General features: G+C 39.8%; 4 protein-coding genes and 1 non-coding gene across 8 annotated transcripts; 3 read left to right on the top strand and 2 right to left on the bottom strand.

Annotated features, from left to right (window-relative positions):
- The first annotated feature begins 7,253 nt into the window (after window positions 1-7,253).
- On the top strand, window positions 7,254-9,322 carry LOC114722639 (WEB family protein At2g38370-like). Its single transcript, XM_028908716.1, has 2 exons — window positions 7,254-7,454; window positions 8,444-9,322. The coding sequence occupies exons 1-2, from the start codon at window positions 7,254-7,256 to the stop codon at window positions 9,320-9,322; spliced, it is 1,080 nt and encodes a 359-aa protein (XP_028764549.1).
- Window positions 9,323-10,643: 1,321 nt separating this feature from the next.
- On the top strand, window positions 10,644-14,746 carry LOC114722649 (proactivator polypeptide-like 1). 4 transcript variants are annotated; one of them, XM_028908728.1, is made up of 6 exons: window positions 10,644-10,911; window positions 11,993-12,140; window positions 12,822-12,967; window positions 13,331-13,528; window positions 13,945-14,004; window positions 14,348-14,746. In XM_028908728.1, the coding sequence occupies exons 2-6, from the start codon at window positions 12,020-12,022 to the stop codon at window positions 14,507-14,509; spliced, it is 687 nt and encodes a 228-aa protein (XP_028764561.1). In that variant the 5' UTR covers window positions 10,644-10,911; window positions 11,993-12,019; the 3' UTR covers window positions 14,510-14,746. The 4 variants fall into 4 exon arrangements, with proteins under 4 accessions (XP_028764561.1, XP_028764560.1, XP_028764562.1 ...); XM_028908727.1 differs by lacking the exon at window positions 10,644-10,911 and adding an exon at window positions 11,216-11,753; XM_028908729.1 differs by lacking the exon at window positions 10,644-10,911 and adding an exon at window positions 11,667-11,734.
- Window positions 14,747-15,085: 339 nt separating this feature from the next.
- TRNAY-GUA (transfer RNA tyrosine (anticodon GUA)) lies at window positions 15,086-15,176 on the top strand. The gene is given in 2 exon segments: window positions 15,086-15,122; window positions 15,141-15,176. It is a non-coding gene; the product is annotated as a tRNA-Tyr (tRNA).
- A 1,708-nt stretch (window positions 15,177-16,884) lies between these two features.
- On the bottom strand, window positions 16,885-18,377 carry LOC114722539 (CBL-interacting serine/threonine-protein kinase 14-like). The gene has a single exon (XM_028908584.1). It carries the CDS (start codon window positions 18,274-18,276, stop codon window positions 16,963-16,965), a length of 1,314 nt encoding a protein of 437 aa, XP_028764417.1. The 5' UTR covers window positions 18,277-18,377; the 3' UTR covers window positions 16,885-16,962.
- Window positions 18,378-22,712: 4,335 nt separating this feature from the next.
- Window positions 22,713-25,007, bottom strand: LOC114722640 (uncharacterized). The gene is made up of 3 exons (XM_028908717.1): window positions 24,293-25,007; window positions 23,063-23,348; window positions 22,713-22,922 (listed from the first exon to the last, which is right to left on the bottom strand). Exons 1-3 carry the CDS (start codon window positions 24,715-24,717, stop codon window positions 22,713-22,715), a joined length of 921 nt encoding a protein of 306 aa, XP_028764550.1. The 5' UTR covers window positions 24,718-25,007.
- Window positions 25,008-26,727: the final 1,720 nt, after the last annotated feature.

Raw genomic sequence — 26,727 nt, forward strand, 5'->3', positions numbered from 1 at the left:
ATAAAGTCTTTTCAAAGATTTTAAGTAATAGAATGAGACCTATCATGGGGAGGGTTGTAACTGAGCAACAAAGAGCCTTTGTACCGGGGCGTTTGATCCAAGATAATATTTTTGTGGCTCATGAAGCTTTTCATTATCTTAAAAATAAACAAGGGAGGAATGTTGAAGTGGCCATCAAGTTAGACATGAACAAGGCTTATGATAGGGTAGAGTGGGATTTCCTTAAAGCAATTCTTCATAGAATGAATTTCCATCCTAAGTGGGTAAATGCTATTATGCTCTGTGTTTCCTCTGTGAAGTTCAATTTAAAGGTTGAAGGTAAGACTATTGATCAAATTGCACCTAATTGTGGTTTGAGACAAGGGGATCCCCTTTCTCCCTTCCTGTTTATCCTTGTAGCTGATGTTCTGTCTAAAATGGTTAATGAACACATTGCTCGTGGTGACTTAATTGGGATTAAGCTGGCTAATGCATGTCCTATCCTTTCACACTGCCTTTTTGCTGATGACTCCATCTTTTTTCTCCAAGCTAGCAGAAAGAATTGTACAGTTTTCAAGAGCATTCTTGAAGACTACTGTATGGCTTCAGGTCAAAGAATAAATCTGAATAAATCCTATGTTTTCACTTCCAAAAATTCCCCCGATGCCATTAAGAATATGGTTAGTGAAGTCCTAGGCATTCCCAATGATAGCTCACCTGGATGCTACTTGGGTCTTCCAATCCTTTTGGGGTAGATCTAAAGTTGAAGTTTTAGCTTTTGTTAGGGACAAGATTAGACAAAGAATTATGGGGTGGAATAAAAATTTCCTTTCTCAAGCTGGTAGGGAGGTGCTAATTAAAGCAATTGCTAATGCTATTCCAACTTATTCTATGGCTTGCTTCTTGTACCCTAAAAAAACATGCCAAGAATTAGATAGTGTCATCTCCAATTTTTGGTGGGGAGAAATTGATAACAAAAAGAAAATACATTGGAAGGCATGGGATTCCCTAACAAGACCTAAGAAAGATGGGGGATTGGGATTCAAGGATTTCCAGAACTATAATTTGGCTCTAATAGGCAAACAATGTTGGCGACTTTTGGCTGAACCTGAGGCTTTTTGGGCTCGTATGATTAAAGGAATTTATTATCCTAATTGCTCTTTTTTAGATGCTAAAAAAGGAGGAAGGGCTTCATGGGCTTGGAATAGCTTACTGGAAGGTAGAGCCCTTTTTAAAGACAATGTTTATTGGAGAGTTGGTAAGGGAGATAGGGTGCTGGCATGGCAGGATCCGTGGATACCTTCCATAGCTAATTTTTGACTGGTTATGGAAAGTATGCCAGATGACTGGAAGAATTGGAAGGTAGGAAATCTCATAAAGCAAGGGAAGTGGCAGCTTGAGAACCTAAACTTACCACGTTATGTTGAGGAGGCTATTTTAAGTGTTACTTTGCCTAGAATGGAGTTACAAGATAAGCTTATCTGGACTTTGTGTCCCAATGGCCAGTATACTGTCAAAGAGGGTTATAGATGGCTCCAAACTCATAAAGGTAGAAAAAAGAAAGCAACTCCTAGCTGCTCTTCTTCAACCAAACCAGAAATATGGAGACTCATTTGGGGTTTAAAAATTCAGCCTAAACTGAAACACTTCTTATGGAAGGCATGCTCTCAAGCTTTGCCGACCAGGGAAGCCCTTTTAAAGAAAAAGTGTGTTTTTTCCCCCATTTGTGTGAATTGTAATTGTAGTGTTGAAACCATTGAGCATTGTTTGCTGTTATGTAGCTGGGTCAAGAAAGTCTGGTTTGCTTCTCCCCTTGCTTTGCTTATTGATGACCTTACCATTACTCGCTTTGAAGATTGGCTTTTAAATGTCTTGCTAGAACTTAAAAATGAACCCTACTTACAAGCTTTATTAGCTTATATTTGTTGGTATCTTTGGAAAGCTAGGTGCTGTGAAATCTTTGAGCATAAGCCAGTTGATTGTTCTTGGGTTCTCAATTCTGCTTCTGCTACGGTTCATGAACTATGGCGTGCAAAAGAGTGGTTTAATGATGATACTTCCTCATCTCATCAGAACCAAGTGCATAGAAATTGGACTCCACCTAATAACCTTTGTCTTAAACTTAATGTGGATGGCTCCTTTTCTGCAGATACAGGCCATAGTGGTTGGGGTTTCGTACTGAGAGACTCTCAAGGAGAAGTAGTTGACCTGTGCTGCCAAAAGAGTACTGCATCTTCTGCTTTTGACAGTGAAGTCGAGGCCTTGCATAAAGCAGTGTTCTCCTGCAAGGATAGAGATCTTGGGCAGCTGATCATGGAGTCTGATTGTCTCCCTCTTGTGCAAGCTGTAAAAGGTCATGCTTCTTGTCCAGATTGGAAGGCAGAAATGCTAGTGGCGGAACTGCAATATGTATTTGCTTCTGTCCCAAATTTACATTTGTCCTATGTTCCTAGATCTTGTAATTTGGTAGCTGATTGGCTAGCCAAATCAAGTTGTAAGGGGATGCGTCCTTTAGGCTGGGTTCTTTGTCCCCATCCCCTCTTTTTTCTCTTCTTGAGCAGGACAAGTCTGACTGTAGAGAGGGAATTGGCTAATTCCCTGTTTTTGGATTAATGAAGGTAGCAGTTTTTGACCAAAAAAAAGAAAGAAAAGGAGAAGACCAAGAGGTTTGGTGCTGTAGATTTTAGCAACTTGATCAACTCTAAGGCATGAGCTGAGATGGTCCAAACCAGCCTGAATCTTCTCTCTAACAAAGGCACATATGAGGTTAATATTCTTTGTTTAATTTCTCCCACATGAACCTCAATGTTGGGTTCTCTGCAATGTGAAGAGACAACGGTAATCACAGAGCAGAACCGGATAAGTAGGATGAGAAACCTGCTGGTCATCTAATAACCATTTTCTTAGTCATTAAGCGTATAAACGAGGCTAATTAATTACCATATACATATACGAATGACCGAAATATTACAAGAATTCTCCCATAGAAACTCACGATTTTCAGTACCTACGAAATAACCAAAAAATTTTGGAAATTCATATCCAATATGGACCATCAGATCTTTCCGCCTATATACACGTATACATATATCGTCTACTCATAAATGGCCTGGTTTAATTGGAAGATTTTATCTCGTACGACAATGACAATACTTGTACAGCATAAAGTTATTTATAACTCGCTATATATGTGTGATTAGCTAGATACGTAGCTTAGAAAAAGAAAAGCCGTGTGGAACATAAGTAATCGTTACTGCAGAAAAAAGTAAGGATATGGTTTATTACTGTTATGGATTTGTGTTCGTGGCACATAACTTCCTTGGTTTTTCCGTGACCAATGGATGTGTATTAATCAACAAAGCAAGCCGCAAAAAGAGCCCACTAGCTAGCGAGGGACAACAAAAAAGGCACTGGTGCGCGCGTACAAATCCTGGCACTGGTCTTCCAAACAAATCATCAACAAATAATGACCAAAGAGAACTGGGCGGGTCTTGTAATGTGTTGACCAAGCCCTACGGAGAAGATAATTGTGTCTAATCAAAAGTGATTAAATATGAGAAGATAGAGAGAGAAGGAGATGATATGCTTTGCGTTATTCTTTTTTTAAGACATGACTCCAGATATAATCTAATTTGAGATTTTCTAAGCAGTAGTCCATTAATTAACTTCCTTTAGTTTTTCACATATACATGGATTATTTATTAAACGCCGGGAAAGAAAGACCCCAGACCCATCGGTAGCGTCCGTTGAATTTGTTGATACGCAACTAGTAAGATTAAAAACCGCCTATTGTTAATTATTGTCATTTTTAATTCTTTTGAAATCTGTGGTTGATCATGTCCTTGAATAATAAACTCACCGACTTTTGAATAAACAACTCTTTGCAATTCCTCCACAACAAAATATGGACATCAACCCATCACAAAAATTCCGAGAAGTGTAAATTAAATGGGGAGACTTATTGAATGTCAACGATATAATTTCTGACATAAGAACTTCACTTCTCATCGAATATAACGTGAACAACTTGCTAACATTCACACTAAAGCTCGAGGAAAATAACAAAATGTATGGTAGTATCTAGCTTACACCTTTGCAGCTTGGTAATAAATTACCATCAGTAGTTGGGGGAAAAGATAAAACTAAAGTACACAGAAACGGTGGGAATTATATATCGATATCGGAAAAGAGAGTACATACCTAAAACATGCTCCGTAAAAAGGAGTTTCTTCTTCTTCCTCCTCTCTCTGCAGGTCATCTATGTATGCCGTCAAATATGCCTAAATAATGTTACCATGCATTTCCATACGCCCGTATCTACCTGCAGAAGCTTCAAATCTGAAAGTTAGCAATAAGGAAGGGCATATCTTCTTACAAACAGAGCTAAACCTTGATTTCTTTAAAGAACATAATGAGCTATGATCATTTCTTTAGACTAGCTCGCTCGTAGAAGATGAATTCATATACATATATAGCCCTCTAACTCTCATCTGAGACACTAAAGTAATTGATCCTAGCTACATACAAAATATGATGTTGACAAGGCTCTTCAGAAGTTTGAATCTTGATCGCTTCTTCACCTTCTTTTTGCTGGGAGTCATGTCCCGAGTAGTTTAAAATAGGAGCAAGGTGGAGGAGTGAGGGTGGGAAAGTGGTTTCGGAAAAAGGACGCTTAGGTGTGCCTGGTTCAGATTCCCATTCAAAAGGAATGGCAAGTGCCCTGAAAGACGGGTAAGAAATAGAGCTTTCCTTTGAAAGAAGTCTGCAGAAGAACTGATCATCCTGCTTGATTTGGAAGGCCGAATTACTGCTCTTCTGGGGAAACTGATGATCATGATGAGCTTTAAAATCAGTACTAAACATCGTTGCTTAATAAAGAAGTGGATCTGAAGGGGAAGATGATGAAGTAGCAGAGAAAGTTGTTTTGAGTTTGGACTATGGCTTTACAGAGTCTTTTATATACAAAGACAAGTGGCTCGCGCAGCTTGTATTGTGCACAATTCTTTTTATTATTCATGCACAACACATGTAAGACTTGGATGGTGACTGGTATTAAGTATCAGTGTGCCCCCTTTTTTAAAGATTAAAGAAAATGCCTCCCCCAGCTAGTTTCTGAGCCATTTATTTAATTAACGGATTGAATTCTTTCTGCTTATTTCACATTTTCGCTTCCCTGGTCTCTTTCTTCATTTCAATCGATGTTGACGCAGACAAGCAAAATTTATTCGTAGTTTCTTCGCATTCATAATTTTCATTATCCAGAAACTAGCAGATTCTATGGGCTTAGTAGTGCAACCATACCCCCCCCCCCCAAAAAAAAAAGGAAAGAACAAGAAAAAGAAAAGGAAAAGGAAAAAAGGCAGCTAAAAAAAAGTAGCTTCATGATAAAAGAGACAAAGATGAGAAAGCATAACTCATGAGAATCACACGTAATATAGAGAAGAGAGCAGTGGAGAGTTGATCTCAGCTGATTGACCAGTAGAGATGCTGAACGGTCTTACAGACACACACACGTATTATACCCATATTTGTGAGACAGTCTTGCATTGCAGTTATACTGTTGAGCCTCTTACTATGCCTGGCCATTCCCTTAGTACGTGGTAAAACTAGCAGCCCTAATATTGAACAGAAACCATTCATTTTGTGAGTTGATTTTTCTTGTACTGCGAACGGCTCCATCCTCACTTCAGTTCACATGCAGTTTCCAGAATACGCCATTTACGCGTGATATGGACATAGGGGCCGTATATTAGTTATTAGGATGGCCCATTTGATGCTTCAACTATCTAAAGCAGCGCTTTGTATTATGGTTTCAAAAAAAGAAATCAAATAGTGATACAGAGTGGGACATCAGAAGCTAAATGAGGCTGAGGGTGGTCCATCTGCCTCTTTGATCACAGAAATTGGAGGGGGTTGTGTTCATGTGTAGGCATGGCACTTATCATTTGAGTGTGTGAATGTGTTTGCATCCCTAACAGCCAATAAACACAGCGTTGGCTGAGTGATCAGTGCATGTGCTATTCAACGTAGTGGGTCCTCGACGGTGACTCGAGCAGACTTGACGATGAGGTTAATTGGGCCGACGAGGTGGACTTAATCAGCCCAAAAACTGAACGCCTAAATGAATACTTTGGGAAAAAAAAACTTGTGAGTTTTGAAATCAACAGATTAGTGTTCCCAAAGGGCCATAAGCCCATAACTAGGCCCACTTCAAGTGCGTAGGCCTTGAGTCTCTGGCCCAATATTTGAATTTCGAACACTCATGGGCATTTGGCAAAAGGGAACGAAACAGGGCAAGGTTGTTTTTATAGAGAGGGGTTCGAAATTCAAAGGTAGAGTGATACTTTAGAGTGGAAGGATGAGAATATTCCGTGCAACGGTTAAGACTTCAGACATCATGATGATTTTCATGTTGCCTCCAATCCACTGTCCCTAATATACATTACCATTTATCACCAATTAAGGCCTGTAACATTTTAATAATCCACTTCACACTCAACTTTCAGTTTGTTACTCTAAAACAAACATTATATCATATTATTCAATTTCAATCTACAATTTAGCTTGCCTTTATTTTGAGTAATTTGAATATTTAAAAAATAACACTCACAATGAAAAATTATATCTCGCCCCTGATTGATAAAAGGCATAATTAATCATCAGTAGCAACGCAGTGAACACTGACTAAACAGCTCATTGCAGACAGGACCACCTCTAACTTCTTTTTTAATGAAAACATTTCCCGTTTAGAATAAATTTAACAGCTGCCAAAGTGAAAGAAACGCCAAATCTTTCTTCACTACCCCCTAGCTTTGTTTCATTTTGCAGGCTTCTTAACGACAGTTTAGAAGGAAAAAAATCCAGACAATCCAGCGAGGCCGTTGTCCGTTGGTTTAAGAAGAAGGATACGATGTCGTAAAAGGGTTTGTTTGTTACCGTTGACAAAAGATCCAAAGGGTCCCAACTCACATTGCTCTTTTCCCGTGCTGCTTCCAACGGCATAATTGTCCTATCTCCTCTTCTCAAGGAGCCGCAGCCTTTTAACTGCAGCAAAGCCATTCAAGTAACTTCCCACTGAACAAGTCTCCCATCTTCCCCTTCTCTCCCCCGCCTTTTCTTTCCTTTTCCTCTGCTGCTGAGATAGCACCCCTTAACCTTTACGTCTTCATCACCCAACACACGCAACCACCAAAAATATATCTCCTTTGTTCGTCGTTCTTCACGTTCTGGAATTCCTGGGATTTTAGTTTCTGAAGCACTGAACTGAGTCGGCAATGGAAGCAGACAGCTCCGAATTGGGTTCTGAAACGGTACCGGACGTGGCTCTCCTTGAACCGGCTTCCGAGAAGGAGGAGCGCATTTTGAGAGTGCAGATTGATACTTCGGCTCCCTTCGAATCCGTGAAGGAGGCCGTCACCCGATTTGAGGGTCTTGGCGTCTGGACATCCATCCATGATAATCTGTCCACTCTTGAGGTAACTCTCTCTCTCTCTCTCTCTCTCTGTGTGTCACTCGCCCTCACCCAGAATGAAAAATGAAGCCTTCATGATTTCGTGTCAAAAAAGAAAGAATTGGTCAATGAATATTGGTCTCTTGCAATGTGACTGTTACCACTCTATATGTTCAAAGTTCTCTAGATTATGTTCGCTTATTCTCTCTCGGTTTCCTTTCATGTTTTTTTTTTTTTTGGTGGGTATGTTCTTCTTGTGGTCAGTGATGATTAGTAGCAGTTTTGGTGATATTGCGGTCAAACAGTCATTTATTTTATCAATTATTAATTGCTGTAATTTGCTACGCTTATTGTTATGACTTATGAGCAATAGAAAGACTCGGATCCGTAGAATTGTAGTGATGAAATTTAAGGTCATTAGAGGATCCTCGCAGCGAGAGATCTCTCTGTTTTCTTCTCAGATAAAATATTTCGTAATTTCAATAATCTTCCCTGAGTGTGGACCCATTTTCCTACTGAGGAATCCATGTTGGAACTCTAAGTCTTAAAAATTGAGATTTCTAGTGAAATCTCTCGTGAATATTCTTTTTCTTTTTAATCTCTCTGAACACTGTTGTTACCAAAACACCAAAGATGACTGTAAAATCAACAAAGGTTTTATTTTTACAGCGTGTGCCCTAATATTTATTGGTATTTCTGACAGTCTTAAGGCAATAATATTTTTTGACGGCTAGCATTCTATCCTCATAACTTCAGCTACATCTGTCTACTGAATTTACGTTTACACCAGGTTGAATGTGCTGAAAAATATGATAAAACAATTCAGAAGCCTTAGGTTTACCATTTAAACTTCTGCATTAAACTAGTATATAACATGGAATTATAATTCCTCTCAACAAGTGATTGAAACACCACCGAGCATATGCTCTGTCTCGCTTCAAGCTCAATGTGCTTCTGTGCGAATTACTTTTTTTTAATTAATTAAAATTTTGATCGCTTTGCATTATTTTTTAGCAGCAGGGAGCACCAGAGCATGACACTGGGAAGCTAGAGGAGGAAGCAGCAGTATTGGAGAAAGAACTGATCCTGAAAGAAAAGGAAACTCTGGATGTCTTGAAAGAACTGGAAAGCACCAAAAGGCTCGTTGAAGATTTAAAATCAAGGCTGCAAAAGGAAGAATGTGAAGCCTATTTGAAGAACAAAGAAGAAGATAAGGAGAACCAAGTTAATCAATTGGACACGTTGAACCGAGGCTTTAGTCCCTACCTTTCATCTGAACCAGGTCTGATATTAATGGAGCTGAAGCAGGCCAAGTTGAACTTAACCAAAACTACAAATGATATAGCTGATGTACGAGCTTCTGTTGTATCGCTTAATAAGAAGCTAAAGACGGAAAGAGCCTCACTCGAGAGAACCCGTGAGAGGTTAACTCACAGTTCTTCAAAATTATCTTCTCTTGAGGAAGAGTTGAGCCAGACAAGATTAAAACTTCAAGCTGCAAAAGATGATCCGTCAGATATCACAAAAGAGCTCCACAGGTTGTGTTCTGAGGCAGAACAATTCAAAAGAATGGGAGAAGCTGCAAAATCGGAAGTCTTGAGAACGATGTCTGAGATTGAACGGACAAAAAGCATGATAAGGACCGCTGAATTAAGAGTGGTTGCTGCTAGGAAGATGAAGGCGGCTGCTAGGGCTGCAGAATCAGCTTCCTTAGCAGAAATTAATGTCCTATCTAATAATCTCACGGATTCTTCTCAAGTGGTAACTCTCTCATTTGAAGAGTATCATGCTCTAACATCTAAAGCTCTAGAAGCAGAGGAAACTCGAAGAGGAAAGTTACAGATGCAATGCTTCAAATTGATGAAGCCAATTTATCAAAAACGGAGATCCTGAAAAGGGTGGAGGAGGCCACAAAAGAAGTTCAGACTTGCAAGAAAGATTTAGAAGAAGCCATGGAAAGAGTAGGGGCTGCAAATAGAGGGAAGCTAGCAGTTGAAGAGGCCTTAAGGAAGGGTCACAAAAGAAGGCCTTCTTCTGCACGTAACTCAACCAGGTTCAAAAATTCCCACCCTTCATCTCATCATCGAAGAGATTCTCTGTTAGTTGGTGTAAATGGACTGGAACTGGAAGATGATGAAGCCAAACGAGATGTTCCAAAGACAGTTTTATCAATAGGAGAAATACTGAGCAGGAAGCTGCTTCTTTCACGAGAGTTTGAAGCAGGATCGCTGGGTCACATGCTTGGAAAGCAAAAGGAAGATTCATACTTCTGTAAGCAGTTTTGTGCAAAGAGAAAGAAATTCGGGTTTGCTCGATTGTCCCATCTTTTGGGAAATGACCAGAAGAAAAAGAAGCCAACTCTGAATTTGAGGTGATGCGGCTTCCATCAAGTCCATAGAAATGCGCCTGCTTTGCCAGTAACTTATTTGTTGTTCGTTAATTATTTGGTTGAAGTCCGAGTTTATGTATTACCTAATTAGAAGATGTCAAACTAGTTGTAGATATGATTGATATGGATTTATTTGTTATAAGCAGTTACGAAACAATGTGCAAGTGTGGGCAAACCTAGCTTGACATGGGAAGCCCCCCCGGGGGGGGGGGCCCAACTCCGCGGAGGAAGTCTCACATCATATGGAATTGGACTTGATAAAAAGTATGTAAGTTGAAAGATCCATACACTTACAATTTTCGAACTTTGAATTGAGATGTTAAGGATGAATGGACTTGAAGTCTCATATTACTTAGATGATATAAAAATCGAAAAACCTATTAACTTATAACCTACAAATTTTAGATTGAGATATGGTATCAAGTCACTTATGATAAGGCTTTATATTAAAAAGATGTTGAATTCTGTAATTGCACATGGTTTGAGATCAAAATTGGGCTAGTCTTACTTCTGAAAGCAATTTACATACCACTTGAAACCCGTTGCACTTAGTTTGAAGCTGCAATTTCATTGGCCCTAACTTTGGTAGTAACTTGTATGTACTACCTCGTTTGAAGTCCAAAATAAGATTACAGGGATCTGTGTGACGACAATAATGAAGATCCTGTTAGGAAAAAGAAAGGGGGGGGAACCCTTCACCTCGTGTCTAGGCATGTATTGTTTGATGATTATTTCATATTTGAGGGGATGAATTGGTAGGATAATTAAGTTTAATTAAAATTAAAAAAAACCAACGGACCGGCATTTTTAAAGTTCTAAGGGACACCGTGATAAGAAACTACGCACTTTTTTAACATGACATGAGAAATTTCGCATGGGATAGAATTGGGTCCCTGAATTATGTAAGACCCAAGAAGTTCCATGTCCGATCCTTTTGGAATATCTCTACTCTTAATCCAAACTCGGCGGCTACTATGCTAATAATAGAATCATGCAATCATATGTTCCTTCATCCCTACGCCATCCCAATTGGATGCTCCGTCGTCTCTATTTCCCTCCCTGCTTCTCTCCTTCCTGAACATTAAACCCCAAGGTAATTTCTCTTTCTCTTCTCCTTCTTTTGTGTTCTTGGAAATACTGCAAAAAATAAACTTTATCTCTTGTATCGTCAATCTAATTTATTTCCCGAGAAAAATAACGCTTCTTCCCGTCCCACTCTCCCGCCTCATCCTTTTCGCGGTTAGTCGTCGCCTTTTTCCCCCGTTTGCTTCGTGATCCCATTGGATACGTGATACCCAACACTCCTCTTGTTTTCGTAATCGATACTACTGAAACTGCAATTTCTTTCTTCTTCTTCTTCTTTTTTTGGGGGGGGGGGGTTACTGATCGTAGTTTGGAGAAATTGGGTTTCAACTTGTTTATTTACAAGTGAATTTTGGGCAATAAATTACCTGAACTTAAAGTATCGCTGAGGTATCTCTAAATTTGCTCTAAGCGGATCTGCTAGTGTCAAAGTAACATAGTTTCACTGTCCTCAGGCAATGTTGAACTGATTTTATTTCGAGTAAGCTCAGCTCGTGATAGGCTGTAGGATAATATCTTGAACCGACCGCCTTTTGCAGTTTTGCCAGTTCTCTTAGTTCACCTTTGAGGGTTGAAGTTGAGGTATTTTCATTATCAGGAACAAGGGGTCAGCATAAGACAGAAGATGGACATGTTCTCTCTCGTGTGTCTTCTTTTCCTCCTTCATTAATCAATTGGCGTGAGTTACACATTGGGACGTAACTCACACCCCTCCCACCCTGGTGAACGTGAAATTTCATCGCGTACCTGGTGCAACTAAGTTTTCCAACTGATCCAGCTGGCGCCTTCATTTCTCATTTGCTTCCAGGCATGGATGTCTTTACTCTTCCACAGTGCGTCGCACAGATCAATGTATTTACTTACGTGATAGTTTAACGAACTTCATCAGTAATGTATGTTTATTCGCATGGGGCTATCAAATTGGCTCCCTAAATCTTGGTATGCCTTAGCCCAGTTCTTAAGTATCAAAGTACATTACGATTCACCAAATGCATTATGCATCATAGAAGTATATGAACGCTGATCCTTTTTTTTATCTTGTCGTTTCCCCCTTTTTCTGTAGCTTTACCCCAATTGAAACTCTTCTATAGGTTATTTTAGTGCTTACTAAAAGCAACATGGAGGAGAGAACAGGGCTCTTATTTCTCGTTGTGCTGAGTGCTGCTTGGATTTGTGATGCAAGAGAAATGGCTAATCCTGGTCTTTGGAGAAACAATACTGCAAAATCAGACTCTTCGGGTAACATATTCAACTGTTATCATTCTCATCCTCATTTTAATTATTCTTCCTGAGATGGATAGAGTGGAAGCATGTGTATCTTACCTTTCTTTTTCACTATTAATTTTGTTGGGTAAATAGCTAAATTTAACTAGCGACGGATTATTAATCTTAAATACTACCACCAGAATAGGATAATAATTTCCCTAAAACTGATGCCAATCAATTGTGAAAAGTAAGTTAGGATTTAAGTAACAGGTAAAGACTTTTGGGGAAAGATGGTAGTTTATAATTATTGACACATGGCTTTTTCAGTACAATGATCTGAAACAAGAAAAGTGGCCAAAAGATGGGATGGATTGTAGTCCAACCTATAAATCTTAACAACACAGACCTCCTCAAATGAGTCATCTCAGATCAGATAGGCCAATAGAGGATACAAGATCATCTAAAATCTATTGACATTGAATAAGCCCTGTCAGAAGATAACCTCTACTTGCCCACCGCTATAAGTTTCCAATTTGTCAAAAATGCAGTGGTCTTCAACCTTCACCTTAATAAGGAGGAAGACCACAGATGTGGTTTGACTGAACATCAAGTGCAAATCTTTACAATTTTTGTAGACAGCAATTGTATGTTGTTTATAGTTTGATATATGATTGTGACATGAGTAGTTTATACTTTCTACGTTGAAAAATGCAGAACTAGCCAAGAAAAAAGATGTTTGTGCACTTTGTGAGGAATATACTTCTGAGGCTCTTGATTTCCTGACTAAAAAAGAGACCCAGGATGAGATCATTGATATCCTTTACCATACATGTCAAAAGCTGCGCCCTTTAGAGCAGGAGGTTGGTTACCTTTTCTTGGATATGTCGTGTTTATGGTTTCATGCTGAAGTTATTCATTATTGCAAATCTAGTAATAATCTCGGGTTATGCTTTTTTGATGTTCAACCAACATTCTGTTCAGCCACAGGATGGTTGGATGGGCTGCAAGCATGATAATTTTGCATATGGAACCTTTCTTATACAGAATAACATAGCCCCAACTTATGTTGAACCATATAGTGTGTTGATTTACATTTTGGAGCAACCTTGTTGTATAACAGAGTGCAACTGTCAGCACTTGAGGAATCCAGGGGAAGAATGGATTAATGAATAGGAATTTCTCAGACCTTACATCTACTCATCTGTTTCTTCTGCCTTGTGCAGTGCTTAAATTTGGTGGACCTTTATGCTCCCCCCTTTTTCTCAAAACTAGCTTCATTGCAACCTGGAGAACTTTGTAAAAAGGCCAATCTATGTCAGCGAATTGCAAAGGTTTCATCTCAAGTCCAAGAAGATAGTTGTGGATTTTGCAGAGATGCTGTCTCAGAAGTATTGGTTAAGTTGAAAGATCCTGACACCGAGGTTAGAAATTTCAATTCCTACGACTCAGCTGGAGTAGTGGAATTTTCCTTGTTTTCTAGTAGCTTATGATCTTCTGTTTACTCCAAAACATGTAAAATATTACATGGCTTTTAGGCACTCTAAAATATATTCTTAGCCTGCTGTCCTGCAAAATTTTTTTTGCATTTTCTTGCAAACCCTCAACTAGCATTATGGTTCTCCAATATCCTGATCATAGTTTGGTAAAATATTACATGGCTTTTATGCACTCTAAAATATATTCTTATCCTGCTGTCCTGCAAAATTTTTTTTACATTTTCTTGAAAACCCTCAACTATCATTATGGTTCTCCGATATCCTGATCATAATTTGGCCTCTTCTGGATATCATTATCTTATGTCGAGTACGCTACTAACAAATTCAGTTTTAACTGACAGCTAGATGTAATCGAGACATTATTGAAGGCGTGCAATTCCATAGAGAAGTATGCACAAAAGGTGAGAAAAATCTGACGAGTTTCGCCTTTTTCTTTTTAGTCTCGCATTTATTTAAAAACTCAGATTTTTATCCAGTTAAATAAATTTGCATGGTCGGAACCGTAGTTCCTCACCAGTTTTCATACAATTAAAGTATTGCATGCAAGTGTAATGGAGTTTACTCTTAACATCGTTTGAGGAGGGAACTGAACTTTTAGTCCAGACAGAGCTTGAGAATACCCCCTGTTCCCTGATGTAGTATCTAAAACAAACGGAGTGCACAATTTTCCCTACGTTTTACCTGTTTCATCAATTGACTTCAATTTTCCTTTTTTCACCACATGGCGTTCCAAATTTATTGCAGTGCAAGAGGCTGGTTTTCGCGTACGGACCTGTGATGCTTTTCAAAGCGGAGAAGTTCCTGGAAAGAACGGATATATGCACTGCATTACGTGCTTGCAAAGCTTCCACAATTGATATGGAAGCCAAAGACATGAAAGAAACTCCCTTGCTTTCCGACTTTTAATTATTGAAGTGAAAGAAGCCTCCTTGGAAAGAAATAGATACTACCATCACTCTGCAAAGTTACAAACAATAGCATATTTGCGCTTCACTTCTATAGCAGCTGTGTCTGCGTCAGAAATTAAATTGCTTGTATCCACTTCATGTGCTTCTTATACGATCGCTTCTGATACTTGCTGAAGAATCAGACCTGATAATATATGCATTTAATCATTCTGAGAGCGCGGTATTTGTCTCGGCACCAACACTACATTCATAGAATGAATACAAAGAGCGTTATAGGTCCCCGGGGGGGGATAATTGCCACATATTCTCATATCACTCCTTTTAAATGTATGATTATGTTTTCTTTGGGATTAGAGGGATCCAAATGCGTTTGCTCCTCACTTGGCTGCCTGCTGAAATTCTGGGGCTAAAATAGAATTAATTATAAAGCACTGCTGCCTCCAACGTTATTTTTGGTAGCAAAAATGGGATTACGTGTGGGTAGTGGTTTAGAAGCTGACAATGATATGATTGGGAAAATGTGCATTACTAAAAAAAGAACACTAAATTGATAATCGAGGCCAATGTCACAAATCCGACCTTAGCTCAGTTGGTAGAGCGGAGGACTGTAGTTGAAATTAAAAACAGGTATCCTTAGGTCGCTGGTTCGAATCCGGCAGGTCGGATTTTTGTTTTCAACTCGTTTTCCAACAGTTTACACTTTACAGTTCACATTTTGACCGTCACAACACAACAGTTTGCGTTGCGGGAAATTTTTGCTTCACAAGGAACAATATTGGTTCCCGGCAATTCAAAAGTGTTGTTCTCATAGTAATTTTTAAAATCATAACGAGCCCTATTCATAATAGTAAAAAAATAATTTTAGAAAATTATTGTTCATGCGATTAAACTAAGCATTGTCAAAGAATTGCATCATAAAATAGTAATATACTCCTCCGGTCCTAATTATAAGACCCAATTGACTTATTTGAGGAGATTAAGAAAGTAAGTTAAGTTGGTTATTTATAATAAATAAGTGTTGTCATTCTTAAAATATCCTTGCTAATTAAGTATATTGGCTAAAACTATCATTATTAAAAGGATTATCTTGGAAAAAATGCATAAATATAAGAGACAAAATAGATTGGGTCTTATAATTAGGACCAAATAAAAAGTCAAATTGGGTCTTATAATAAGGACCGGAGGAGTATTTCATTTCGCTTATATCCAAAATCACCTGAGACTGTCATTTAAAGAGCCAATCAGGAAGTGTGGATCTGTGAGGTGTGAGTTGCAGTTTGACTTGCAAATTGAGGGATAAGTATGTGGCTTTATCAAACTGAGGAAAGAAAAGAGGAGGGAATAAGATAGTAGGATTGAAAAATTGGTTTTTTTTGGGGGGGGGGGGGGGGGAGTTGAAATAGAATAAGGAGGGTGGTGAAATGAGGGCATCAAGAAGACGACAGAGGAATATTCCTTTGGTCAATGGTGAGCACTGATAAGCAGAGGTTAGGTGTGTGTGATATGAGATGCTTATTCTCATATGCCCGCGCCCGCCCTCTCGCCCCACTTGTTGCCATCCCGTCGATCACCCTCCTCCTTCTCTCTTCTTACTTTCTGCTAATCCATTCCAACTTCCAATAATGAATATTTTTATCCATAATAAATAAATTATGGCTATTTTCTAAGCATAAGGAGCTATAATTTCAATCTAGTTCTAATTAATATGAAAATGCTCTCAATTAATGAAGCATTTTTCATAAACTGAGAGCATACGTTTTCCAAAAATAAAAATAAAAATTGAACTGAAATGCTACGCATTCAGTGTATAAGAAGATATATATATGTGTGTGTGTGTAATTTTCATATTGAAGTGAGTGTATGTATATTTGAAAATAGAATAAAATCATATTATTTAAACAAAAATTTAAAATTTAAGAGCTGATGATAAAATCTGTAATAAGATGTTATGAAAAGCTGACTTTTTCGATTTAAAAAAACACTAATTTAAGTTTAAAATAATGTATCGGGATCAGAGCAACTTTTTCAGCACTTTAAAATTGAAGTAGTGTTAACTTCTCACATTTAATTTTTGTGACTCTGATTTTTGGATGCATCATTTAAATAAGTTTTAGTTGAACTCGTTTTTTTTTTAAAAAGCATATTAAAATGTAAATTACAATAAACTAATTGATTTTTAGTTTGTACAATGTGAATTAAGATAAGAGTGAACGTAAGGGTAAACAAGGATTTAAGCGAAACAGGGCATCATATCTAGTATGAACAAAAGATTCCGCTGTTTGCTTCAGAGATGATTGGGACAGCAGGGACAGGCGGCCCTTCTCCCTGTTTTGCTTGTGGGAGCCCACATATCCACCATTCTGTTGCTCCCACTAATCAGCCTTCAACTGAGAGAGATCACACAATGTGATTCCCTTCCATGGGGATTCCATCAACATCTGATTTTCTTCTTCATTTTTGGTCTCCTGCTTTATACACCAGTCTCTGGAGCTCCGGCTTCAGCTTATCCTCCCAAAATTTTGTCCCTTTCCCATTTCCCGCTCTCCTTTCTCTCCTTTTCGCTTCCACCACTACCAGTTTATCCGTTAGCCGGTATATGCCGATCCTCATCATTATATTACCATTTTGCCCCTCCAGCTTCGCTACCTCCCCGTTCTCCTCCTTGCTCACCATCACTCCCTCTGCTTTTGCCACTCCCTCCACCTTCTCCATTATGTTCGCCGGTTTTCCCCCCGAGACGATGCGTTCCACGCAGTCCGACGAACCTGAGTCGGTGAATAGGCCCGACATATCCAGGCCGGACGAAAACGATATCAAATCGAAGGCGTTCAGTCCCCGGTGTCGGCTCTGCTCATGATCCGATTCGAATTCCTTGTGCTGGACCCGCACCTCCCGGTACCCTTTGCTGAACCATGGGTCTCGGATGATCTCGTCCACCGTGATTCTCGTCTCGGGATTCTTGTCCAGCAACCGAGACAGGAAACGCCGGAGCTCCGGCGACGTCCATCTCGGGAACCTAAATTGCCCTCTGTAGATTTTCCTGTACATGGCTGCCAGATTGTGGTCGTTGAAGGGGAGGTACCCGGCGGCGAGGACGAACAGGATGACTCCGCACGACCACACGTCGACCTTCGCTCCGTCGTAGCCTTTCTTGGCGAGCATCTCCGGCGCCACGTAAGCCGGCGTGCCGCAAACGGTGTGCAGCAAACCGTCCGGTCTGACGTGGTCCTTCAGAGCACTCAATCCGAAGTCCGAAACCTTGAGGTCCATGTTTTCGTCGATCAAGAGGTTATCAAGCTTGAGGTCGCGGTGGAAGACGCCGGCAGAGTGGCAGTATCGGACGGCGGAAATTAACTGATGAAAATAGCGACGGCTGAGATCTTCGGAGAATCGCCCCTGAGCGACCTTGTCAAAGAGCTCGCCGCCCTTGGCGAACTCAAGGACGAAGTAAATTTTAGACTTGGAAGCGAGGACTTCGAAGAGCTTGAGGGTGTGGGGATGGTGCAGGCGGCGCATGATAGAGATTTCCCTCTCAACGTGCTCCATGAGACCTCCCCGGAAAACTTCCCGCTTGCTCACGGCTTTGATAGCCACGCTCTGTCCCGTGCTCACATTCGTGGCGTGATACACCTTGGCAAAGGCTCCCACACCCAACAACTTTTTTAACCGGTACTTTCCCAGCAAAACGACCCCGGAGGATGCCTCTCCGACCGTCGCGGACGACGCTGCTTCTTCTTCTATGGTGACGTCGTATGCCTCCCGCATGCTGACGGCGCTTTGAAGGACAAGGTGAGAGAAGTGAGGTGAGGTTGGGAGGGGTGGGTGCAAAAGTAAAATCTTCCTAGGCTGGCAAATGAAAGATGTGAGTGGGGTGGTAGGAAGAATGCCATACAGACACAGTACAGAATTCATGAGCGGGTGGTGGGATATTTAAACGAAAATTTTGGATATGAGGACCCCAATAAATTAAAAGGGAAAAGTTTACATCTTTTACGAGTATGATTAAGGGGAGGATGGAAGAGAGTGATTTTACATATTTATTTATTGTACCTTTCTTAGTGTTGGTGATTTACTTGTATTTGAGTTTTGACGGCCTTCTAATTCTTAAACTCGACTGTTTCGGCTGGCCATTACAGAAGGAACAGGTGTTCCAATTTTGAGGCTTCATTCAATGAACCCGTGGAGGCGGAAGAAGAGGAGAGAAGGTATGACTTAAAGTTAAATGGTTATTTTGAGTGATATATAAATTTAAAAAGAGGAGGGTGATGGCATCGCCACCAAAATTAATACTACCTCCGGTCCTAATTATAAGATCCAGTTGACTTATTTGAGGAGACTAAAGAAGTAAGTTAAGTTAGTTATTTGTAATAAATAAGTGTTGTCATTCCTAAAATATCCTTACTAATTAAGTATATTGGCTAGAACTACCATTATTAGAAGGACTATCTTGGAAAAAAATGCATAAATATGATAGAAGAATGGATTGGGGTCTTATAATTAGGACCAAACAAAAAGTCAAATGGGGTCTTATATAAGGACCGGAGGTAGTAATTAACAATGAAAAAAGTTGGCTGCCAATGATGGCAATAGTGAAGATGCGGAGTGAGATTTGACATGTCTAGGGAGAATGAATGAGGTAAAAGTAGAATATGAATTCTTGAGGAGAAAGTTAATTAAGGAACAATACAAATAAAAATACTGGGGAGGCTTGGGGTAAAGAATGATGACATGATGATATGTGATGAGAAGATAAGGAAGGGAGAGACAAACAACGTTATGAAGAAGCGTAGATTGATTTACGTATCGTGCATGGGATGAAAGCGGATAAAGAACCGTACGGGGACAGCCGTCAGTTAATGATCAACCATGAACTGGATAAGCATCTCCGTACAATTCTTCCCCCACCTTATCACTCCGCTTAATTTTTTCTCAATCTGGGGGATGAAAAGGGTGGACTTTGGCGTGTTAATGTCCAATCTAAGGTAGGCAAGAAATAATTCATATGGGGTTGTCAATTGTGGTGGTCCATTATGCGTGCTAGTATTGCTGAATCCCAGTCCCCCATAAACATAATCGCCGAGCTTTGCAGTTTGGAGTTAACTGGGGGGATCCATCAGGCGTCGTATAAAAGATAAGATAAATACCATCATAATTTTCTCGCGGACGCGGACGCGGACACTGGATGGGACGCCTTACCAATCACCCTCCGTAGGATGCCAGCGCCGCGTAAGATGCTTCTGCCGCCCATCCGCTTCCCTTTTCGTCTTTACTGCCCCTGCAGGCTGCCCAATCCCACACCAACTGAAGATTTCAGTGAACAGATCCCAAACGGTACGTTTAATTATCTTGTAACATTAACATGCATGCACATAAACTGGAACTTCATGAAATGAAATGCCAAATGAACTCTTTTTTCTTTTTTAATTTCATTTTAACTGAATAATTGAGTGTGGTATACATGCATGGGCATCCAATAGATAGTAAAAAGAATTCAGAAGCTGATCCCCTCTGTGTGTTTGACCTCAGATATGACAAAGCTGCTATCACGGTTTGGATCCAACTCACACACACACACACACCCCCCCAAACACACACACATATATAACTCTTCTTTTAAAATGAAGAGCCATATGCCACCGCACCGCTTGTCTCATAAAAAAAGTGTCCAAAGCCAAGATTCCAGAAAATAACAAATTACAAATTACAATATTTTGTAATGAGTAGAGAAAACAATGTAAAAAAAAAAAAACTAGGTGATAAGAAGATGAAAATGGCGGTTGAGATTGGAAAAGGAGTGGTCCCCGCTGGGAATAATGGATGGCTGATGCATAGCGTGTTGCTCTTATCTGGGAAGGGAAGGAAAGGATATACGCGAGAGAGAGAGAGAGAGAGAGAGAGAGGGCACTCCATGTGGTGCCAAGTCATCATCAATCGCGCACACACGTGCTGCCTCTGTTATTTTTTTTGTTTTTTTGGTGGTAAAAGCTGCCTCTGTTATTTACTTTTGCTGTTTGTGGCCCTCATATTTTACTTTTGAGCATTTCCTCACACTCCATCACCATGTAAACTCAAACATATATAAGCACTGGTCTAATCTTGTTTTAGTGAGTGGGCGGACCAAATCACTTGCGTGTTTCAACATAAGATAAAAAGCCCACGCAGCTACAAATTTGTGAAGGCTTGTCCTCCACAGACACTGCCTCTGTTGTCACTCTCTGACTTCACTCCTGCCATCACATCACATGCATCTCTTCTTATATTTTACGCTTTAATCATTACCTTCATTCCATTTCAATATGCATTTCAATAATCAAATTATTGAACCTCTGTTCTTATATTATTATTCCCGCCCTCCATTATTGGCCCTTCCATGCAAGCCACCTGCTCTTCATTCATAATTAATCAACGCTGACCAATTAACGCAGCGTTCTTTCTTTTTAATGGGCATCCCTACTAATTAATCAAGGCGTGCTTAGTTAATTCCAACGGGATGTGCGGAATCAATGCAAATTATTCCATCATTCATATTAATTAAATGTTTAATCATGCAGTTATGGAATCTTTCTCTTGGTTTTTATATATGCGTGTGCGCCCTGACGGAACCCTGTATGTATTTACTTCTTCTGCGATTCCGAGTTAAAAAAGAGTGATCACACATACGAGATCTATATTTTTATGATTTAATTTTCAGAAGAACTTCATGAACACAAAATGATGAAAACGTCTGCATCTAATATTATTTTTATTTTTGCAGAAATTACGACCTCAAAAGATGAAGAGTCTGGATCCGAACTACAGATCCCCCGTCATTTTAGAATCATGAGAGTACTCTGACTTTTATATCCACCACAAGATGCTTTTTTGTGAGGTTGCTTTATTGTGCTCTTTTCTTTAATTTTATGACATCTCGTCCCACTTCGTTCTGTTTTTCCTTTTTGTATCAAAGTACTGTTGCTTTATGAAATAAAAACTTAAATCAATGCATCACGCAAGCAGTTTCTATAATCATTTATGTCTATCTCAGAACTCAAAAGATTTCCTACCAACCACTTGTTTTGCCTTGGATCCAAAGAAACTGCTGTATAAGCACACACACATATATGGGTGTCTAATTTAAAGATTCCCTCGACCAGGTGCATCAATCTCTGTGTACTAAAATTGTTTCATATAAATCAATATGTCCGTATTGCCAGGGCTTCACTAGGTACGCCGTCGGCCCGTCGCCATGAATGAATGAATGGAGTGATTTTTAATCATGTTTGTATTATCATGTCAAATACGGTACACCTGTCATTCCCCTGTTCCTCCGCAACTTGATAGTCTATGAATCCATAAGCGTCATTAAAGATGGTGATCGCGTCTATTACTTGTTTCTTGCGCGCTTGTGGCAGCGCTTGTGGCGACACACAAAAATCTGAATCACTAATAGTGTTTGTCAATGTTCAAAATGCGCACATTAAAATAGGCTCCAGGTAAGTAGCATAGTAGTGAAAATAGCTTGTTATTTGAAGGATGGATCAAATCGAAGAGAAAGAATCCCCATTAGGAAAGATACCCACATTTAATGCTTAACAGTATCTCGGATAGGCTTGCCCTAAATAAGAAATTATCTATACTTTAGCCAGAAAAAAAATGAGAAAAAGAAATCTACCCTTTTCTCCTCTACACCTTCAGTCATTACAGGGACAGAGCATTAATGACCATCATTTTTATATGAATATAGAAAATCAAAAATCAAATTAAGAACTAAGAAAATTATATAATCAGCACTAGTTAATGCATAGATTTTTCTGACGACATAACATCAACACAATCAGGATAGCATCAAAATATTGATCTTATCTCAAAGAAAGAAAATCCCTCAGAGTGTGCGGGGCAACAATACAATTAATCATTCAATCATTATATTAATAATACTCAATATATCATGGTGACGGTGTGTCAATAAATACGTGATCATTCTCACATTAAACCAGACTTGTGCATAAAACAAATGACTCTGCTTGTTTCCCACTCGATCAGAAATCAAGTTATAGCTTGTAATTTAATCAAACCCCGCAACCTTTACAATTCACACTTCAACTGTACATCACAATGGCTTTTAGAAAATGAATCGGAAGGAGCAAAACTGGTGTCGGACTGAGGGGCTTAACCATGACCAGACAACCCCTAAGATGCAACCACTTGTCAAATATGGGGAATCAATAAGAAAAGAGAAGTGACAAGAAATTGCATAAAAATGTAAGGGCTAGTAGAATTAGGATCTGATCACATAAGGAGAGTATCTTGTGAGAAGTCTTCAAGCTGCGGAACAACTTAAGCTCTACGGATAGAGAGGCCTGCTTACTCTGGAAACCTGACATGAATATCATTTCAGCTGCAACACTCTTAAATCCCCCGTGGCTCCACTCCTGCACATCCACAACGCAACATCTTTGGTTAATTGTATACATAGCCTTTGGTTCTTCGATCAAGGTTTATTCAGTATTAATGCGGGCTTAGCTTATTCATTTGGGGGAGTTGAAATATATATAAAGGAAATGGAAGTAACCTGGAGTTGTTTGCCAACGGTGACGACGATAGTGTCAGGACCGGCATCAAATGATAAGGGACCTCGTCCGGATTGAATATAGAATATACATTGCTGCAAGGGAAGGTAGAAACGAAGAGCATAATCGCACCATCTCTCGTCTGTTTCATCCACGTCGCCATGGGGATGCCTGCACAAGCTAATCACCGACTCTGTGTCTTGAATCCGCTGCTCCAACTCTTTTAGAGCCCCACTCACTTGCTCCACTATGCTATCCAGTCTACTTGCCACTCTCCCCATAGAAATCCTCCGTTTATATATCATGCACAAGGAACTACACGTTAGCTACTACATATACACATATGTAACTTCACAGTTTAAGAATCTTCTCTTCATTAATCATGTCAGTTGGATTGATGTCAGACAGCTTCTCAGAGTGGAGTGGGGGGCTCAAATAATTTCATCTGAGACACTTTCTAGCCCACATATTACACAATTTTAGATTGTTAGTTAGATTCTTAACTGGTATTACTTTCTACTACGTTATGAGGTCACAATACTCTGTAAACCCTAAAAAAACGAAAGCCACCACACAGCTGAAGCCTGAAGCATGTGCCCATTTGTTGTTCAATAATCCAACTATGCAAAGACTGTGGAAGCTAAGAAATTTGAATGTGTGTGTGTGTGTGTGTGTGTGTGTGTGTGTGTGTGTGTGTTGAGCCTACAAATTGGTACGTGGTGTCTGTGGGCTAGGGATCCAGAGTTTAATTCAGCTCCGGCCTGTGTCTCACTGACCATCCAAGTCCAACGGTTTTACGCTCAGCCCACACAATGACGTGCTAGGAACTGCTATTTTGTATCGTCAGCTAGAGTGGTCCGTGCGTGCATTAATATGCGCAAAACAGAAAAACGATGAACTTTATTGTTTACAGTTATGAACCTTGCCGCTAGCTTCACACAATGACACATTGATAGTTGAAATTGAATATTATAGAAGATTACAGGAGAAGTTTCAATTGTTTGCTGAAGATTATAGAAGAATGAAGTAACGATTCAAATTTCAAATTCTACCAAAGGAAAAATGTTCACACTCTACAAATCTTGTTTAATTTTCTTAAAACTAAAGTCATTTAAAGGAAGAAAAAAATCCAAATTTAGCTTGGGAAAAATTGTTGATAAGATAGATAATTACACAGACTGTAATGTAAATAAAATGAAGCTTATAGGTGGGAAAATAATTGTGGAGGTTACCAAAAGTTGGGATAGGAATGAAGGCCGAAAGACTTGGAAGCGATGAACTGCAATGTACCCTTGCGACAACGAACGCAGGGGATGACATCCCCGGCATTCCAAGCAGCCGCGTCTTGGGCTTCTTCCTCCATTTTCCCCAATTCCCGCACCGTTATCCCGTGACCTCTTATCCTGAATGCACCGAACTCCTTGGCCGATCTCACCACCGCATCCATCCTGGCTGACAGCGATCGGTACTCTATCTCCGCCGGCACCAGCATGTGCGAGATTGCCGGGAAGTGAGACGCCGGGAGGGTCAGCTCCGGACAATGGGGCGTCTTGTCGAGGTAGCCGCTGAGGCGGTCATTGGCGGCGGAGCGAGAGCCTCTGGCCCTGGGGATGGGAGAAGGCGGCGGTAGGTGGTGGTTGGAGCTGGCAATGGGCATGATTTGGTGAGGAGAGGAGGGAGTGAGAGGAGATCGGGAAATGGGGTGATGGGAGGATCGAAGTAGGAAAGAAGCTTTGAGGAGAAGCTTTTAGCAGAGGCGGGACCCGGGGGAGTCGGTGGGTGGTGTGATTAGCTTTCATGGCTGCCCGGTATGAGTAATTAAGACGATGAAGCTCCTTTTTCAACATGATCGCTGCCTTCATCATTCCTCCTTTTTTCCACGCTCCACGGTCGCCATCTTCCTCCTTTGATTCCTCGTTCCATGCTCCCTTCACCCTGCTCAGTGCTTCATTCTCATTTTCCTTTGATTTAATGCAAATAACACGGTACCTTGCCACCTTGCGTCATGGCTTAAAAGCTGTGCCTTTATTTCTTTTTTAACAACAATTAATTAATTGGAGAAAAAAATTAGCTGGTCAAAAAAATTGGAGAAAAAGATTAAATTGTCTAAACTTTGATGGATAAATCTTACGTGCACATTTACTCTTTAATGAGAATCTTTAGTAGCCGAGTGAAAGGAAAAAAGATGTAAAAACTTCAACTTTCATACATTTGACTTGTTTTCTAATATATTTTTTTAATTAGGCACATGGCATTGACGGTGCTAAATATGGGCAACTGTCCTAATAAAAATTTGAATTTTAATTGATTCCATTGTAAAGAATTATCTTCTTCTACTAGGCCATAGTTTATTTTCTAATATTTATTTCGTTGTTGGACGACTTGTTTGCTTGGGCTTGGCAAATGATCCAGTGAAGGGAGAGAGAAATGAATTGATTGATTGCGTGGACCGACTTGTTGTTGGGGGCCTCAACAGGTTGAAGTGATATTTGGGCCCTCATGGAGTCTGCATTGGTATCTGGGTCACCTCTTTACAAGCTTTTTTTTTTTTGGGTTTGCCATGATGATTCATAGAATTAACGAAGTGAGCATATCTATCTCAAGCTCAGGTGCATTCAAGAGGCACTAATTACATATTTTTATTACATTGCAAGAATAAATATGGACATTGATTAACGTGTTTTCAGTTGAATCTGCAATTGCTCAATATCACATTTCACATATACAATTTGGTTCCCTAATATGAGGCTCCTCATAAGGGATAGATTGCGTATGGATCCATCATTTTTAACGCAAGATCAATGCCTTAACCTCTTGATGGTGAGAATCATAATTAAGGAAACCAAATCTCTTCATTCTTGGCCGCCAAGCCTCAACGTGCCGTGCCCTCAAAATCAAGAGATGCTCATTACTATTTTGCAGTTCTCTTCAAATCCATTTTTTTCACCATTATTAGCATAAAAGCTTGAATCGATATGTTTCAGATCAATATATAGAAATTGCAACGATTTTACTCCTCTTTCCTGATCGAGTTTAGTAGCTTCTCAAGAACGTAATGATGCTCTTGCATTCTATATATAAAATCTCAGTCCCCTCCATTTACATATTGCGATCATCTAGCAAGAGATAAACTGGAAAGATGCGTGTCAATTTTCAGTGCGTACGTAAAGGAGACTTGTGCAGAAAACCGCTCACGGTTGTTCGCCGTTAGAGTAACTAACAATAATATAATTAAGGTTGAGTAACAATGGTTTGATAAACTGTAGATTTTAAGATACCGCGTGTGATGAGTGAAGAAGATCATTTTGATGCAGAGTTTAGTTTTTCTGACATTACAGGCACAGTGGCTGGGGAGCCACTAGTTTTTAAGCAATTAATTAATTTGATTGATGAAGAGGCGTCTTCAAGAACATATATATAAACGAGTGAGCTTTAATATGCAGTATGACTGCTATGACTGCATGCAGCAGAGGACAAAGATGGGGATGATAATAAATATAAGGCATCAAGGAGTAAGGAAGAAGATGGAGTTAATGATGATGGATGCTGCCTTGTTGCTTTTGGACAGGTGTTGCTCTGTGATCTGCGGGCAAACCCTATTCACGCCTCACCTTCTTCAATCCAATCAACACTTCTAACTGACGAATCTTTTGTTGGGCAAATCCGC

The sequence above is a fragment of the Neltuma alba genome, unplaced genomic scaffold, assembly GCF_004799145.2.
Source record: "Neltuma alba isolate B1F8T4 unplaced genomic scaffold, ASM479914v2 tig00012097_pilon, whole genome shotgun sequence".
NCBI classification, from domain to species: domain Eukaryota; kingdom Viridiplantae; phylum Streptophyta; class Magnoliopsida; order Fabales; family Fabaceae; genus Neltuma; species Neltuma alba.